Source organism: Rattus norvegicus, chromosome 4 (assembly GCF_021556685.1).
Source record: "Rattus norvegicus strain SHRSP/BbbUtx chromosome 4, alternate assembly SHRSP_T2T, whole genome shotgun sequence".
NCBI classification, from domain to species: Eukaryota; Metazoa; Chordata; class Mammalia; order Rodentia; family Muridae; genus Rattus; species Rattus norvegicus.
Genome location: NC_141537.1, coordinates 34,390,083 through 34,408,694, shown reverse-complemented (window position 1 = coordinate 34,408,694; position 18,612 = coordinate 34,390,083). Strand labels below are relative to the sequence as shown.

At 41.5% G+C, this 18,612-nt stretch overlaps 1 protein-coding gene across 1 annotated transcript; it reads left to right on the top strand.

Annotated features, from left to right (window-relative positions):
- The first annotated feature begins 8,096 nt into the window (after positions 1–8,096).
- Positions 8,097–18,099, top strand: Pdk4 (pyruvate dehydrogenase kinase 4). Its single transcript, NM_053551.2, has 11 exons — positions 8,097–8,321; positions 9,248–9,389; positions 10,676–10,747; positions 11,466–11,650; positions 11,807–11,893; positions 12,338–12,415; positions 14,245–14,321; positions 15,979–16,077; positions 16,261–16,371; positions 16,663–16,776; positions 17,865–18,099. Exons 1-11 carry the CDS (start codon positions 8,192–8,194, stop codon positions 18,006–18,008), a joined length of 1,239 nt encoding a protein of 412 aa, NP_446003.2. The 5' UTR covers positions 8,097–8,191; the 3' UTR covers positions 18,009–18,099.
- Positions 18,100–18,612: the final 513 nt, after the last annotated feature.

Genomic DNA, 18,612 nt, shown 5'->3' with positions numbered 1-18,612 from the left:
TCTAGAGGCGGGGACGGGGGATGCAAAACAAGGTGAACAGCACTGTGTGAATAAAAGGGATGAGTAAGGATAATTGAGAGAGAGAGAGAGAGAGAGAGACAGAGACAGAGACAGAGAGACAGAGAGACAGAGACAGAGAGAGAGAGAGAGAGACAGAGAGAGAGAGAATGCATTATTTACATATGGGAGGACCATCTGGTTCCCTAATTGGTTCTTGATTTGGTCAATAAAGGAGGTAGAAGCTAATTTCTGGGTGAAGGGTAAAGGTCGGACTTCTGTGTCCCAGGAGAAATGAGAGAGGGCATTTCAGCCATTCTCATTCTCTTTGGAATGAGAAGTGTGCAACAATCATTCAAGGTCTTGGGGCAGCTAGAACTTGAGGCCTCCACCACCAGATGGCTGATATAAGGTAGCCGATAAGGTTGGGACAGGAGATTCTGTGCCCAGCAATTGTGTCATTCGAAAAAATCTAGGATAATAAAACTGTCAGTGGAGCAAAGGTGGGCAGAAAAAGAGGGAAACTAGGGTGAGAGGGGACAGCAACATCTGACTTTCCCGGGTTGGGGGTTGGTTGCGATCGATCTAAAGCTAAGCCAGGAAAGCAGGCTGCCAAAGGCAGGGGCATGTTTTTAAAATTAAAACCCAACATATGTCAGTTTGAAATGAGCTTTTTTCTCCCCACCTAAGCTGGTGTATGCAAAGCCAAGAATATGCCAGGCTTTAAAGGAAGAAGCTGAATAGGAAGAGTAACATAAGCTCACCAAAGTTAGTGCCTTAATAATATGAACACAGAGCCATAATCTCTCACATTTAACACCTTATCTATTCCTTTCTCAAGATGCTCTAATTTCTAAGACTTCTAACAATCTAAGGTACACACACAATGTTGTGTGTGTATGTGTATGTGTATGTGTATTTTATATATACATATATATGCATATATAGTGCATTAATATATGTGTATTGTGTGAATATATATGTATATACATACATATGAACAGCTGGATGGAACAAATTAACATATTACTTTGAATACAATTACTTTGTGGTTAGAACGAAAAAATCTACTCAACGATTTCCCAGTATACATACACCTCATTATTTACGATAACCACCATGCTGTACAGGAATTCTTTTGATTTTGTAATACTGAAATTTTGTGGGTTTTGGTCAACATCATCTCAGACGCCAAGGTCTGAGCTTGTGGTAAGATTTGATGGGGTGAACTTTTCCAGATTTCACACACAAGCAAGATCACCTAGAGTTTATGTTCTAGTCCTTTGGGTCCCTTGGCATTATGACAGGAATTCCTTATTGTTTAAGTTTGAACACTATTCCATTTTGCATGTGTGACATATTATCTTTATCTAGTTGCCGTTTACTGGCCACTTAGGTGTTTCCATTTCTTACCACTTATGAGAAGTGCTGCAATAAACCTAGGAGTGAAGATGTCTCTCACTTAACTAACATGCACTTCTTACCTGCTTCGATAAGACTGATCTCAACATATAGGTGTTTTTCTTTCACGTTGTCCAGAAATCTGTATACTGTTTTCCATAATGGCAGTTACCTGTTATTGTGCTTTGAACTAGAACACTGTGTCCAGTACAGGGACTTTTGCTTCTCTGCGGGAGTAGTAAGAGCTGTTATTATGAAGGTTTGTGGTAACATACAGTTCTTCCACAAAGGGCCACCCAGTTTCCATAAATGAAGTCATATGCGTGAACATGTGGTTTCAGTATTCCTGATATGAATGACACCTCCACAATGCCTTGGAGAGGTTCTACATTGCATTGACTTAGCCAGGGAAGCAAAGGGATTAAACTTGGCCTTTCTTGTTTTGACTGCTCTAGGTCCATAGACCAATGTCCCAGTGTGGGGATTCCTCTAAACTCTGCCTGCCGAGTATGCAAATCCATGTTAAATATACACATTTGCAGACCTGGGAAACAACCTCTATCTGCCCAGTGTGGGACTCCTGTAGGAACTGTTTGCTCCCGTTCCTATCTGGGTAAGAGACACTCTGATGTCATTTTCCTTCAGGGAGGGAGCAGGGGAGAGTAAGGAAGTTTCTATGTGCAGTGTACACTTGATTTCTGAAACAGAAAAATGAGGCATGGCAAGCAGAACTGAGTAGGATAGACTTTGATGCATCTCAGAAGACCTGGGATGGACATATGGGCTGTCTGTCAAGGCGTTTGATTTAAATCTTGTAATGGTCCTCAAAGTGTTGCAGCCCAGAACTATCAGCTAGTTCCATTCCCCAAAACTAACAGCAACCTTTTCTTCAAACAAAATTGAATGGCAGACCTCCAAGGCTGCTGCGAAGCTTAACCTTACGCATTGCATCGGCTGCATTTCATTTCTGAGATAGGCAGCTTCTCTGACTTTCGTTGTTACAGGTAATGCTCCGTGGGTTATCTTGTACATAAATCTTCCTGTTCTCTGTCCTTAAAGCTGGAGGGTAGACTTCTAGAATTAAAAGGGCTGAGACTCGGGATAACTATTCCTAAGATTTCCCCATGTCAGTCAATTGCCAACTTACACCAACACAAAGTACATTGAATAGTGCTCACAACTTAAAGCTTTACCTGCATATGAGATTGGCTTTTTAAAAAGTTTGACAACCTGATGGCAAATAGCAATGCCTTAATATCTTACTTTTAGTTTTGTACTCATTACTTTGGGCCTGTTTCTGTTTGCTTATTATACATCTATTTCTCCTCTTTGGATAATTTCTCATTTCCAGGGCTAACCTTCCCTCCTTGCTTCTTAAAAGCAAACATCAAATGTAATTGGAAAAATTCTTGGGAGAAAGATAAATTATAAGTTATCAAGAGACATTCTTCTTGTCTGCCTGCAAAAATTTTAAGAGCTTTGGAATTTGTTAGTTTTCTTTGCCCTCCTTTCTTCATTCCTTCCTTCTTTCCTTTCTTCTTCCTTCCCTCTCTCTCCCTTTCCTTCCTCTCTTCCTTCCTCCTTTCTTCCCTCCCATCTTTCTTTCTTTCTTTCCTCCCTCCCTCCATCTCCCTCCCCTTCATTCCTTTTTCTGGTAGGTCTTGGGTCACCAGGGCAACAAGAAGAATGAGTTGATTTTTTTGTGTTGTGAAGCATCAAGACCCTGATGTGTGTCAGAAAGCTGAGATTGAGACAAAAGCCTATTCCAGAAGGACTACTCTCTAGGGGAATTAGAGTCACAGCTAGAGGCTAGACAAAGAGACCTTTGAGTGAAGGTTCTGGGAACAGAACCCACATCCGCATCACTTTTCAGCAGTGACTGGGTGACCTCTGGGTTCTCACCTTCCCTTCACTGGTAGTTAAGACTCTCTCTTCTACAGTTGTTTCCCAAACTAGCTTATCACATGAGCTGTCCACTAGTCAGCCAAGCCTATCTACCTGACTCTACCAACATTCTTGCTTTCACTGATGAAATTATCTACTCCCAGTAGCATGGACTATGAACACAAGAAAACTTCAAAAACTAAATAAGTAAACTCCATCCTGGTGATTGACAAAGCCCGGAGATCCTACAAACACAGTGCCTTCCTCCTCGTTCTCCCCATCTCTATTTCAGTGCCCTTCCCTTGCCTTCATATAAGGGTCTCTTCCACCATTAAAACACACATGGTTCCCTGACTGCTCGAGCCACACTCACACATAACAGATGAAACATAACTTTTCTGTCAAGATAACTCACAAATCTCTCTGCCATCCTTTAGCCAGTAACTGTCCCATTTTTATCTTTATGGTCCTAGCATCTGTCATGGAACCTGTTATGCAATAAGTTCCCGTTAAAGTTTACTAGAATTCAATTGCTGCTAATGAATTTGAGCAAGCAGGACAGCCTCCCGTTCTCTCTTCTCTCAGGATGCTGTGGGCAATAGGCAGACTAAACTAGCCATTAATTCTCTTAAATGTCTGCAGCTCAGAATACCTGTAGCTGATCAAGACGCAAACATCCTTCCCACTAATCATTTGATAGTCTTACTCATCCTTCCAGATCATCCTAAATGGCAGCTCTCAGAGACAGAAGTCCCTGCTCACCAACCTATGTCTCCCTCCAAGTGTCCCTTCACCTCGATAGCATTGTCATCAGAGCCTATGACACATTGATTAAGTCTATCTTATGGACTGCTATCTTAACGTCTTTAGTTATGACTTTTAAGGTGTCTGTTAAATGAAAGTCTCATACATTTAAAAATGATAGACCATTGTTTTCTGTCATCCACTGTGAGTCTGGGGTAGTTCAGAGGAGACGATGTCCACCAAGACACTTAATTCAGCCCCTGGGCCTATTGTCTTCTAAGTGATCAGGAGTTAGAAGAAATGTTAGGCTCTGTTCTACCCAATTATCTACGACAATGTGCTTTCACTATCATTCTCTGCCATGCCCAACAGAATGTTGCTGCTCCATCTCATTTAATGGTCATTCTCTCAGGGGGACTATCTCTGACCACCATGCCCAAGGTCACTCCCTCTCCTCTAGTCTTCATGAGCATGTTCTTTACAGCTCTTGACCCGAGTTAATGTATAGGTTCAATATCCATCTGCTTTTGTAATGACCATTTCCTTCCCCAAGTCCAGAATCTCCCAGAAGGAACAAACCATGACTGCTTTGATCCTACTGAAACAGCCATTTCTGAAATAACCATTTCCCAGTTACATATTTTGTAAGCATTTTCTCCAAATTTTCTGGTCAATCTTTAACTATACTTACTCTATGGTCAAATCTGCTAGCTTTTCCATTACAGCTTTGAAGTTTTCGCTATGTTCATTTTTTTCCATTACTTCCCTGGACTATGCCCCTAGAGTGAGAAAAAGATGAATAGTTCTCTTCCGGAGTTCTGGCCCATTTTGCCAATTTGACCCCTCCCTACACACATACATTGGCTAAACTGTGAATTACATTCTCAATGCTCCCTTAATGGCGTTATATTATTACAAATGATGTTTGCTGAGCAATTTTAAGTAAGTGAAAGTACAGCTGAAAATATAAAGAATCTCATGCTTCCGGCCGATGTTGTATCCAGCAGCTTCTGCAAAAAGGAAGTATGGATTACCACTTCCCAGCACTGAGTCAGGTAGTAGATTTCTCATGATTTGTGTTTACTCAAATGAGCACGTGAATCAGGTCATACCTGTGATTCCCAGATAAATCTCGTGCTTCACCTTTGTCTCAAGTGAATCTCCTCCAGGATTTGTGGTCCGTCTGAGGATAGAGATCCCAGGCCATTCTAGTCACAGTGCCACGAGAAGCATTTGCCAACTAGGTAAAAACCCTGACCTGGTCATTCCGGCTCAGTTACTATCAGTGCTGCCAACAACAGTCACCATTACCCAGAAATGACAGAGAAGAATGCCACGTGTTGAGAGCAACGTGGTAAATATTATTGGATAGGATAACGCTGTGACAAAATTTGGGTAACCTAGGTTCACACTTAGCCTTTAGTCATCTCTGTGAGCATCATATGACACCACCTGATCCTAAATCACCCCACAACACCATAAGGTAATTCTGAGTACACAATAGGCTTGAGAAAATAGGACTTTCTTTCTCAATGAAACCCATGTATCATATCCTACAGCTTCTTCCCTTCTCTCTCTGGATAAGAATATTGTTCTTCGTAGCATGGAATTTTGCCTGAAAGGAAATGGGATTGTGTACTTTCGTTTCTTGGGAGGTAGTTCAGGGTAGAAGGGGATCGTCTACCTTCTATTTGCTTCATCAATGAGAGTCTTTCACTCAAGGATTCACGTGTGAAACATATCAACGTGACCGAATTTCTTGCAAGCAAGACTTAAATTTAATTAACTATAGTATATATTAATTTAATAGTAAAACTTTTAGCACTAAAGAAAAGAAAGAAAATACAGTCCCAAGGAAACATGATTTTTCTCCATGCTTGTGAGATTCTGACATAAGTGTTGAATAAGCTCCCAGTCCATAAAACCCAGTGCTTCGAGCACGCGTATTATCCCAAGTTATTTAATGTGTTACAAGTGAACAGGAAAAAAAGAAGATATATAGTGACTGATGAAAGAGAGAGAGAGAGAGAGAGAGAGAGAGAGAGAGAGAGAGGGAGAGAGGGAGAGAGGGAGAGAGGGAGAGGGAGACAGTGTGTGTGTGTGTGTGTGTGTGTGTGTGTCTGTGTGTCTGTGTGTCTGTATGTCTGTGTGTGTGTGTGTGTCTGTGTCTTGCTTCCTTTTTAGATCACTTGGACATTTCTTTGCTTCCCAGAGCACTGTGTTGTATATGATTCCAAGCCCGACCTGTGGGTTCTGGTTCTGGTGGTGTCTGTGTGCAAGCATCAGTGCTGGCTAAGCTCCTTTATCTTAAGTGCTGGAGCGGCAGTGTTTTGAGTTGCATTTACTTCAATTGGGTTTTTTTCTTCCTTTTATTTTTTTCTCACTAGAGTTAGTTGCCGATGTCTTTTCACTCATCTCTGGATTATTCCTCAGTGTCTTTAAGAACCGGTACCAGATTCTCTTTACCAGAAAACTATGGTCAAGTGTCTCCACCAGATTGTTTTTTCCCATGGGTCTGAGCAAAATGTGTGGGTGCAATGGCAGGCATAAATGATGCTAGAACTTACAGGCAATGACAAGACGGAGGTGGGGGGATGGACAGAAAGTCAACGTGTTATTTCTAAGCAAGTCACACAAGTGGACACAGCATTGGACAGGACTAGCTCAGACCTCCCCCCCCCCATGGTGGTAGCTTTGAAAGAAGGAAGATTCATGCTAGACATATGCGTGCACAAGTCCAATACACAGTAGAACACTGGAGTCTGGCTACAGGAGCAGAGTTTGCACGAGAGATAGAAATTAGACATCAGTCATGTGACTAGGTTAGCTCTCTTAGGGGAAAAGGCAAAGTAAGAGTGCACCTAGGGTCACCCATGACTTTCATCACACCACATCCTCCTTACATGCGAGGGCTAAGGGCACCTTGGGTAACAAACTGCCTTTGCTGCCTTGTTCCCATTCCATTCCATTTGCAACCGAGTCGTTATCATTGTCCCTTATCAACAGTCCATTTCGAGTGAACAGAAGGGCGAGAGAGGTTAGGATGAGAGTTTTATGACCCACTAAAATGTTTCAACAGCAATCATTAGGTAAACCAATATTGAGAGGTAACAAAGTAGGGTAGGATGCACTGAGCCTCTGGAAAATTAAAGAGCCCAAATAACTACAATATGCTACAATGCCTGCTAGGGACAAAGGCTGCTTTTGGAAGGAGGGCAGTCACAGTGAAGAGAGAGCTTTCGGAGCAGATTGAGGGAGGGGCGTTCAAGAGCAAACCAGAAGGCCTTAGAGAAAGAGGGGGTAACAGGGGATGTGGACTACAGAGCTGATCAAACACGCAGCAAATCGCTTTTTAGTTTACATTTAAAAAAAACCGGTAGAAAGTGTCACAAGGGAGAAGTGAACTGGGCTTTTCCACCACAGTAATAATAAGGCTATTTAGGCAGTTTCTAAATTCAAACTGGTATGTGTTCGCTAAGGGGAAAGTCGGGGAAACTATAGGGTGGTCCTTGCTTTCGCGGTCCAATGGCAAGGAAACCCTTACTTAAGAAGCAGATGATTGGCTACTGTAAAAGTCCCGCTCTGAGCGAACACCAATGCACTCTCTGCGGCAAGATTCTTGGAAACAGTTTCTGGCGAGGAATGCGTGACATTGAGATGGCTCCTGAGTTGTAAACAAGGACAAGTCTGGGCGGGCCTGAAGCCCCGGGCGACCTGGGACCTATCCCAAGGGTGCCAATCTCAGGCCCACGTCGTCCGGGATGCCCACTGTAGCTGCTCCCCTACACCACCCCACCCCTGCCTCCCTCTCACCCTTTGCCCCTTACAGGCCGTGGAAACCGTGTCGGGATCACTGTGCCAGAACTTTCTAGTGACCGCGGCCAAAGGGAGGAGCCCAAAGTTCTTGCTCTGAGCTGATTGGTGTGGCCCCAAGTTCAGAGTCCCAGAGGCTCCTCCTGGCAGGAGTTGTGGAGAGGGCGGGGGAAGTAAATAAAAGGCAAGACAGCGGGAGGTGGGAAGACAAGAGTGTCAACCCTTCACCCAGCCTCGAGCACCCGGGACCCTGAGCCCACAGCGCACTTGCTCTCGCTCGACCGCGCTCCCGCCCCGCAGTCCTCACCAACCCTACGGATCCTAGCCACCGCCAGCCTAGGAGGGCATCAGGATGAAGGCAGCCCGTTTCGTGATGCGCAGCGCCAGCTCGCTGGGCAACGCCGGCCTGGTCCCCAGGGAGGTCGAGCTGTTCTCCCGCTACAGCCCGTCCCCGCTGTCCATGAAGCAGCTGCTGGACTTCGGTAAGAGGCGACTGATGCAGGGCCCAGGAGGGTGGCCCTGAGGCTGGGGAGGCCCCAGGATGGGAAGGGCTGAGTTCAGGGGTGAGGACAACCTAGGTCTGTTTGGCTGAAGAACCCAGAAGCCTCAAAGGGCTGTGCACCTGTTTTCCTAGTTCGCTAACTTTCTGACAGTTTGACCCAGAAGTCTACGTCACCTGTAACCACACTGATGTTCAACTTCCATTCGACTTTTCTCTTCTTACTGTCCAGATCTTTGAGTTTATGTATATGCTTTCAGCCACCATTTTAATAATGGGCTAGAAACGAACTCCTTTCTTCCTAATGCTCTATTTCCTATTAACATAAACTCACCTTAGATTGATAGATTTAAACTTGTACCCCACCTCCATATACAGTGCAAATCTCTTAGCAGCGTGCCTAATACTATTTCGCCTTTATTGTTTTACAAATATTTACATTACTATTAATTTAAAAAAATTACCGTTACTCCCTCTCTGCAGCGGGTGGCATAAGGAACATTTCAAGATGTCAATGTGGTATTCTTTGTTGCTAGTCTGAGAACGCCTCTGCCTCCTTCTACCCAGATCCTTTTAAGTTCATATTCATTAGAGGGTGTGTTGTTGACTTTGTGGGGCAGGCTGGCTGTGGACTCACGGATAGGAAGAACTGGAGAGTAGTCGGATTTCTCCAGAGTGATTTTTTTTTTCAGAAAGAAAGTAAACAGTATTTCACCTATGTTGGTCACTCTTAAAAGGAGAAAAGGGATAGGGGGAGTAGGACTGAAAGAAAAAGACGTTAAAATAGCTGTCCTTAAAGTACCCATAAGCACTAACCTAACTGTGATTAAGATACCGTTTTATAATTTTATATTTGCTACTTATTCTCAATTTTTTTCTCTAAAACTGAGCATGTTTCACCCACTACAGGTTCAGAAAATGCCTGTGAGAGAACTTCTTTTTCTTTTCTTCGGCAAGAATTGCCCGTCAGACTTGCCAACATCCTGAAGGAGATTGACATCCTCCCTGAACGCTTAGTGAACACCCCTTCCGTCCAGCTGGTGAAGAGCTGGTAAGGCTCGCTGCTCTGAAGTCTCTGGCTGAGTACTGCTTCTTATACATATTAACCTCATACCTGGATAACAGGCGGTCTTGACAGAAAAAAGTTTTGAATGTTGTACATAGGTTTGTATTAACTTAGGGCAAGTTATCATTAGGATTGTTATAAATCTGCAAATAGATGTCTATTGATATCCTAAAAAAAAATTCCTCTTCACCTTGGGGAGGATGTGTTTCTAGTTTTGCTTTTCTTTCCTTTTCCTCTTTTCCTTGCTGTTATTTGTCTCCCAAGACCAGGTCTGTGAGTCACAGGCTTCCTGAGATTTCTTATATAGTTAGGATGACCTTGAACTCCCTTCTACTTATCTTTACCTCCTAGCTGCTGCGATTATAAACATGGTCTACCATACCCAACTTCACTACAACATAATTTGGACACATGGGATAGTTTTGAAGAATAACCAACATATGGATTTTTTTTAACTTCGTGCTTTACATAACAAAAAAATGGAATCTGGAATTGTATAAACAATCCCCTGCCTAGAAATAGATGGAGATGTCTGCTGTTTAGAGAGGGTCTATGTTTTGTTCCTTATCAACAACTAGCAAAGTGAGCCTCGGGTTCAAATTGTGCCTTTGCATTTCCCTTAGTGTCTTAGCAATTGCGTTAAACCCTTGCTGCCTCAACAGCCCCACCTATTATTACAAGAGATGCTGCATATAATTAAAGGGAGTGATTTATTTCTTATCCAAACAAAGCAAGCACACGACCAGCATGGAGTCTCAGTTACTTTGATTTCGTCTTTGAGCTTCAAGTACTGAGCCTAGCAAGCAGCTGTTTGTAAGGTAGATTCATGCCATAGACTGTGGGAGATGAAGAGCCCTAGCCTAGTCCACTGACTGCACAGCATATCATCCAGTGAGTGAAGAAATATGGGGCACCAATGGGAAGATTCTGATCTCAAATGTTCTGTGTAGTAGCTCTGTGTAGTCTGCTACTGTCAAGACTTCAACCCTCCCACAGAGGCATACAGTCGGAAAAATAAATCAGAAAGGATTTCTTAAAGGTTGATTCAGAGTGTTTTTAGTAAAAGAAATGAAAACATCTGCCAATCGAAGTGGCTGGGAAAATAGACGATGGAAAAACGGCAGCTTTAAGACTATCTTAACCTACTATTCTCCAAGCATTTGGAAGGAAAGTTTCCATTTGAAACATAGTGGATCCCTTTCTCTTTCTAGTCATTTCTAAAGCTATTTTCATTGCATCTGACACTAGTTTCAAAACTTCTCCCTTTCCAGGTACATCCAGAGCCTGATGGATTTAGTGGAGTTCCACGAAAAGAGCCCAGAAGACCAGAAAGCTCTATCAGAGTAAGATTTCTTCTTGAAAACACTTCCTTAGAAATCTGGATCTTTCAGGATGCATCTCACAGACTGTTTTAAGCTTAAAGAGCCCCAGCCTTTCACAATAAGTTGCTACCCCTTACAAATGTTGGCTTGCTTGTGGTTTTAGAAGTGGAGAAGTGTAGGGCTGAAATTAATGCTAGGTGGGAACCACTGAAAAGGACTTGGAGCTTTTGATCTTCAAAGGGTGCCATGCTTACTTTAAATTTAGGCCAAAGATGATATTTGCAAGAGAGTTTGCCGTAACACAACATTAATGGACTTCTGGGTCGTTAGTGACTACATATTTTCTTTTCGTGTGACAATTTCTATCTAGCTAAATAGCAATCTTTTTTAAAAATCTCTGGTTTTATTTTTCCACAATGGCATGCCAGAATCCTCTTTGATTTTTCACAATAGTCTCTAACAAGTAGACTTAATGAACATTTTAGTGAAGACAGTAGTCACACAGTGAGTAGTTTGATATGGGATTTGGAAATACAAACCCTTCATGAAGCTGCCTCTTCTGCTACTGTAGAAGAATGTATAGTGAGAGTCCAAAAGGAATTTCCCCCAGAATTTTATAATTGGCTGTGCCATTAAGTTGGTCTTGCAAAAAGAGCTTTAGTTTTCTCTGAAGTAACTCAAGGAAGAGATGTGAGGCGAACTTCTTTAATATCCACTAACTATAAATGTTCCGGCTTAGCTTTGTAGACACGCTGGTCAAAGTTCGAAACAGACATCATAATGTGGTCCCTACGATGGCACAAGGGATCCTGGAGTACAAAGACAACTGCACCGTTGACCCCGTTACCAATCAAAATCTTCAGTATTTTTTGGACCGGTTTTATATGAACCGCATTTCTACTCGGATGCTCATGAACCAGCACAGTAAGTGAGGGTCTCTTTGGACGGTGGTACAGACATGGGGACTGAACATGAGCCATGCTGAGGCTGGGCCCATGACTGGGGACTCACAGCATTTGGGGCAGTTCTAGTCAGCACCCTGAGTTTCGTAACATGTTTTTTGTTTTCATTTTGTAACAGTCCTCATATTCAGTGACTCAAAGACAGGAAACCCAAGCCACATTGGGAGTATCGACCCCAACTGCGATGTGGTAGCAGTAGTCGAAGGTAATTTCTAAATCGCTGAATTTTTCTTATTGAAAATGTATAATGCATGCCTGGCAAGTCTGTAATCTAGGTGATTCTGTAAATGAATTTGTGTTCACCGTGTTCTGTTTGCGCTTTATGAATTCTGCCATCAAGGCCCCTGGCTTCAGACTGTCAGGAGTATAAACACTCATTTATAGTATTATAAAAAATTTAAACATAAACGGCCCATGTGCCATATTCTTATATATTGTATTTGATCTAAAAGTGCACATATTCCTATTGCTACCGCTTCAATAAAATATTATGTTTTAATAAAATATTAAAGAGACGTCTTCCATACACATAAGCCAGTTCTCCAGTGAATAGAATTTTAGATTAAGTGTGGTAAACGCATTGGATATCACTTGACAACTGTACTTGGAATGAATTTATTTCATTGTTATGAAAACATTTCTATTCCAGATGCCTTTGAGTGTGCAAAGATGCTCTGCGATCAGTATTATCTAACGTCGCCAGAATTAAAGCTCACACAAGTCAATGGTAAGCTAGCAGCAGCAGGGCACAAGCAAACCTATTAAAACGTAGTGCTATGGGTCTTGGTAAATACAAGGCTGACTTGGCATTCTTTTTATTCTCTTGAGCTTACTTACAATTTGTCAAAGTTCTGTTTTGTTTTTTAAGACAAACTTCTCCCTATTTGCCTCAGCTGAAAAGCTTCAATTGTGAATACCCCTTGCTTACTGTGATACTTTTGGATAGTGACATACCCAGGCTCCAATCTTTTAGGTCAAGGAAAGAAGACCATTTACTCTAGAATGTGTCAGAACATCTCCAGGCATGGCGCCTGCAATCCTAGCACTTAGGAAGTGGAGGAACTCAAGTCCTTCAACCTCCAGGCCAGCTGAACATATCGAAGACTCTGCCCCCAAAAGAAAATAGTAACAATTAGAATACAAAGAAGGATATCTTTGTATATATTCAGAAAGCAGTTGTGGATGGTCATAACCTTCTCAAGATGTTATTCATGGGACTAGAGAACCAAAATACTTCATAAATTCCCTTATAAGGAATAAGATAGACAGAATGGCAGATATTACATGATTCTGGTCATGTGAGATATAAACACAAATCATTCACAGTCACACAAGCAGAAATTACAATGGTACTTGTCAAAGGCTCAGGGGGAAGAGATAAGAAATTGCTTTTGAATAAGTATAAAGATTCAGTTGTTTAAGATGAATAAGTTCTAGAGATTTGGTGCACAACATACTTAACAGTATTGAACTATACACCTAAGAATTTTTCAAGTATACTTGCACTCATGTTGAATATTGTTACTGCAAATTTTTAAAAATGCACTGCAAATATATACCACTATTTGGAAATGGAACACACTTCAAAACTTGACCTCTATGCTGTCTGCTGCAACTAGTTCTTCACAAATGGAAGTGATTACACAATCAAGGCAAGGGACCATTTTTATCTTAATCTCTTCTATTCCGGAAGACAGTGACTTCTCAGATCAAAGCATGCTTAAATTGGAATGACTGTTCCTTTCCTTTCTGAGTATATTCTTTCCAAGTAATATATACAGTGATTCTTATTAGTGGCGAGATTGATAGTCATTGCTTTAAAGAAACTAACTCATAGACGAGAGAGAATCCTAAAATCAAAGCAGGAAGACTGACGATGATGAATCCAGAGTAAGCAGAATTGTATAATAGTGAGAAGTAAACTGCTTGAGCCATTAGAGAAAATAAAAACAGGATTGTGCCAGCCCTTCCTTGTGTTTGCTTAGTCAAACTTTCCCAAGGCCCAGGGCACCCAAGAATACTTTTAGTTTTGTTTTCAAACAGTACCATGAGGCTTTTGTTTCTGTTTTCTTCATCGTGTTGGTGAAGGTTAAAACCATTTAGCTTCTAAGATTTAATGTTCTGGTGATTTAAAACATGTCATTTAATATGTACTAAAATATGAAAATTACAGCTACTACTAATGTCATAAGCAGACTTATTCCTCCTATCTTGAAATTCATTTAGTTTTATTATTGAAATTGTATACTTTAAACATGTTGAAAATAGAGGCATTTATGTAGCTTGACTTATTTCACGACCTCACGCTTCAGCCAACTACATTCATTTGCAGGGAAATACAAACTTCAATCTTGAATACTCAGGAGCAGTTGGAACCATGTAGGACACATAAGCCAGCTGTCTTCACTATTTTAAGGGGAAATGTTCTAAGTCACAGTTTTCAGGGGAGGAAAATGGTGGCAATCCCAATCTTGTCTAGAGCGAAAACAGACTCATAGCTTCATTTCAGCAAAATAGTTGTTTCCCAATGCTAATGAGCTTAATTTCTTTTCCTAGGAAAATTTCCAGGCCAACCAATCCACATCGTGTACGTTCCTTCACACCTTCACCACATGCTCTTTGAACTATTCAAGGTATGATGTCTCCCAGCAATTGTTGGTTTGTCTCTAAATAGTTTAGTGCTCAGTTTCATCGTTCCTCATTAAATAAGACCCTCTATACATTCTCCCAAGAATACTTTTGTATAACGAAGCTACGTAGCCAGTGTTTGGGAAAGTGCACAGAGATCACAGTAAAATAATATGCTTAAAATTATGCAACATGGTTCATTACATCTCAGTATTGTAGAGTGGAGACTATGTCCCCATCATGTCTTCACATTTGTGACAAAGCACTAGTCATTTCTTCTTTAGAAGAGGTCACGGGGTGAGTGTCTTTGTGAATGAAATCTTGCAACGTCTAAACTACAGATTCCAAGGTAGAGGTCCTGTAAGGTAGGGTGGCCACATTCTGAATCTAGAACAGCCAGTCCTATCACATGAATATGATTCATGTGTGGACTGTGTTAAAATGTAAAGTCCGATGCAGGTCAGGAATAGAGTCCAGGATTCTGAATTTCCATGAATGGGGTGATTATCTACAGCCCACACTTAATGACCAGCCCACAGAACCCTGGTTCTCAGACAGTGGGTGCCACAACCATGCTCAGGCCTGGATGAAAGAAAGATGCACGCAGAGAGTGAGGCTCTCTAGATCTGAGAATCTGTACTTCTAGCACTCTGAAGACTCAAAGGCCTCTCTCTAGTCTGGGTACCTAAATGCTGATATCGTATCCTTGTCTGTATTCTAAGATCATACTAACACTATGAACTTAAGCCAGAAAATGAGAATTGCTTGAAGGTTTGTGATGTTCTCCAAGACAATTGCATAGATTGACAGGAGGAAGGAAATCTTTAAAAGTAAAATCTGCCTCTAACATTGGCAACTTACCAACTTACCCTAATGTTTGGAAATGAGGAAATTGATTAAGTTACAAATATTTGATCTGTCTTTATTTCACTTCAGTTAATATCTGGAGTCACAGATGACATCAAAGGATTGTCGGAAAGGGAAAGAGACCAATGAAATGAGGCTTCTGCCATAGGGCATTTCCTCTGAATACTCAAGACGTGTTTGAGTTTAGTTGGTGCTGAAGAACACATGATACTTTTTCTTCCATTTAGTTTTATTTTAATTGAATGTTCTAGCTTGCAGAGTTACTCTCCCATCACTGGTGAAAGTTAAGATGATATTCACATGCAAATAGAAATTTAATTTAGAATTGTAGACTGTCCTTTTAAATAGTAGCAACCTTTTTTTTCCCCAGCAAGTTTTATAAAAGCCAATAAATTGGTTCAATGATTCACTGTTCGTTCCTTATGTAATAGTCTTTGGTGTTTGGGTATAAAATGTAATAGAAAGACAGAAAAATAGGGCACTAGGAAATGGACTATAAAAACCAATTTCTACATTTAAATTAAGCTTACAAATAAGAACTTGACAGCTAGCAGAATTGTTTTTCCATTAGACATTCCTCCCAGGAGCTATGTTACATGGTAAATGAAGATTTTGAATTATACATTCTACATGACACATTCATAAACAGCTATATTTACAGAGATGTTTTATCACTCACTTAAGAAATAGGAACTTTGAATTACCCTCTGCTGCTTTTAGTTTCAACATAAAACCGGTTATTTATTGGTCTCATTCTTACCCCAATTGGATTCCTTATGGTTTTGTTGTCTTTAGAATGCCATGAGGGCCACGGTCGAGCATCAAGAAAACCGCCCTTCCCTGACACCAGTCGAGGCCACCGTCGTCTTGGGAAAAGAAGATCTTACAATCAAGGTGACTGCTATCTGCTTTTGTTTGAGGTTCTGTCTAGAGAGACCTAAAGGGGGAGCTCCTCGTGGGGTAACACTCAACACAATGTGTGCCCAGTGACTTTGAAAAAAGGAAAGGTCTTTCTCTGTAGACAGGTGCCCATTGTTGTGAAAGTATAGCTCTGACCTATTTGGTTGCCTGTTTCAGATTTCTGACCGAGGAGGCGGTGTTCCTCTGAGGATTACTGACCGCCTCTTTAGTTACACATACTCCACTGCTCCAACGCCTGTGATGGACAATTCACGGAATGCCCCTTTGGTAAGGCTAATGATACAGCTGATGTTATCTTAAAGCTACGTAGTTCTGAATGTAGGGTGAAACTTGTATGGAAGTATTTAAGGGAGATAATTGATTTAGCTAAATAGGCACCCAGGCATTTGTGAAATATGACCAAGCTAGCTAACATTAAAGTGAAGATCCTAAGAGCACCTGATTGGGAGGGAGAGGTTTTCAAACATGAACATCAGTGAGGCTCCTAATTCCTTCCCATATTTGCCATTTCAGTGATAATGTTGGCTTTTTCACTAACCCTTGACCTTCTACCTTCAGGCTGGTTTTGGTTACGGCTTGCCGATTTCCCGTCTCTACGCCAAGTATTTTCAAGGAGATCTGAATCTCTATTCCATGTCAGGCTATGGGACAGATGCCATCATCTACTTAAAGGTATGCTTGGAACTCAGTCAAAAGCCATCTTTTCAAAGCCATGGCTTTGTTTACGCCTCTGTGCTCCATGTTCCTCTGTGAACCCTTCAAACTGAGTTAGTCTAAGGAAGCTTCCTGTTTGGGTGTGAGCACACCATCCTGTATACAGCTTACCCAAGAGGTGAGAGCTTACCTAAGCTAAGGTGTGCTACCTGTCTCAAGTGCTGACCCAGACACAGCTTAAGCTCCAGAATGAATCTTTTTCAGACAACTCCTCTTTGACCTCTGAGAGGGTAGCTAGAGCTCTCTTTTAGTCAGTCTTGTGGGTAATACATGCTAATGAAGACTCAGACTGAAACAACAAAAATCAAGACCCTTTGTAACCTTAAGACAACCCTATATAAAACCCAGGGGAAAGAAGGCTCACAAGCTGACAGTGGGGTGCCAGGCATTTCCTGTTTAAAACTGGAACTGGAGTACACAGTTTCCAGTCTCGGATAACGCCTAAATTTGTTTGTTAAGATCACCTTCCCAACTCTGTTCGTCATTTGCCAACTATTTCAAGAGAAAATGTATTTATAGCTCGTAAGAACCGCACCATCAGTCGCTTCTAGGCTTCCATTTTACTCATTGGAATTAAATGCTCACATACCCGTCACTGTCTGAAATGCTTGCTGTCCTTACTCATTTCTGAAATGAGCAAAAGTGTTCACACTGTAGGGAAAGAAGTCTGTGATAGATGAATAGTATCACCTGAAGCCTCTAATCACAGAAACACAGGTTTCTTTCTGAAAAGAACTGCCTTTCTTTTCATCTCCATTACATCAAAGGTCACCAATGGTCATGGGTAAATATTGAACACAAAATCTGTGCCCAAATTTACAATCGATCCCACACCTACAAATTAAGCTTCTATCAAATAAAGATAATAGTTTTTTAGTCATATTTTGTGAAATATCTAGAACACCATGGGTTTGGTACATTTTTTACCACAAAGTCAATTACCCGAGAGTACTTGGATATTCTATCGTACCTCTGAATGTATTGTGAATAACGGAGTACAGCCATACATCTTGTCTTAATTCGTTGTTTTCTCTACTCTCCTTTAGGCTTTATCATCTGAGTCTATAGAAAAACTCCCCGTCTTTAACAAGTCAGCCTTCAAACATTATCAGATGAGTTCTGAGGCTGATGACTGGTGTATCCCAAGTAAGGAACCAAAGAATCTGTCGAAGGAGAAACTGGCAGTGTGACGGGGATCTCGCCTGGCACTTTACGGGATCAAAGTGGGTCTACGGCAGTGCTGCTTCGTGAATGTGTGTGGACTCTTGTTTCCGCAAAACAAAGCAAAACAAAACCAAGCAAACGCTAGAACAGACATTGATCTGAGGAGGGACTGAGCTTGGTTATGTGACCGGGAGAAGTCAGGGCAGGGCTTCAGTAGACAACAAGTGTCCTGGATCTCATTTGGCAATGCAGAATGACTCGTGACTGTTCCAAATACTGAAAAGAAGTCTGCCTCTGAGTTACATCTTTTTCTCAACAAGTACAGGGTTTGAGGTTTGCAGTTTCAACAGATGGATGTTTTCGGGTTCTTGCTGACATCCAAATATATTGGTGTTTAGTGAACATCAATCATCGGTGATTTCCTGCTGTGCAAGGATTAGAGAATTGGCAGGAATGTATACAAATGTGCATTTTATAGGTGTTGGTACGCTCTGGAGAGGATAGGATAGAAGGAATCAAAGCACTTTATTGAGCTTGAGGCTATAGGCATTTAGGCCTATGTGCAAACTCAGAAGAAAAGCTTCTCTGTCAAGAAAAAGCCAGTCTCATGCAGTTTTTTCAGTTTGGTCT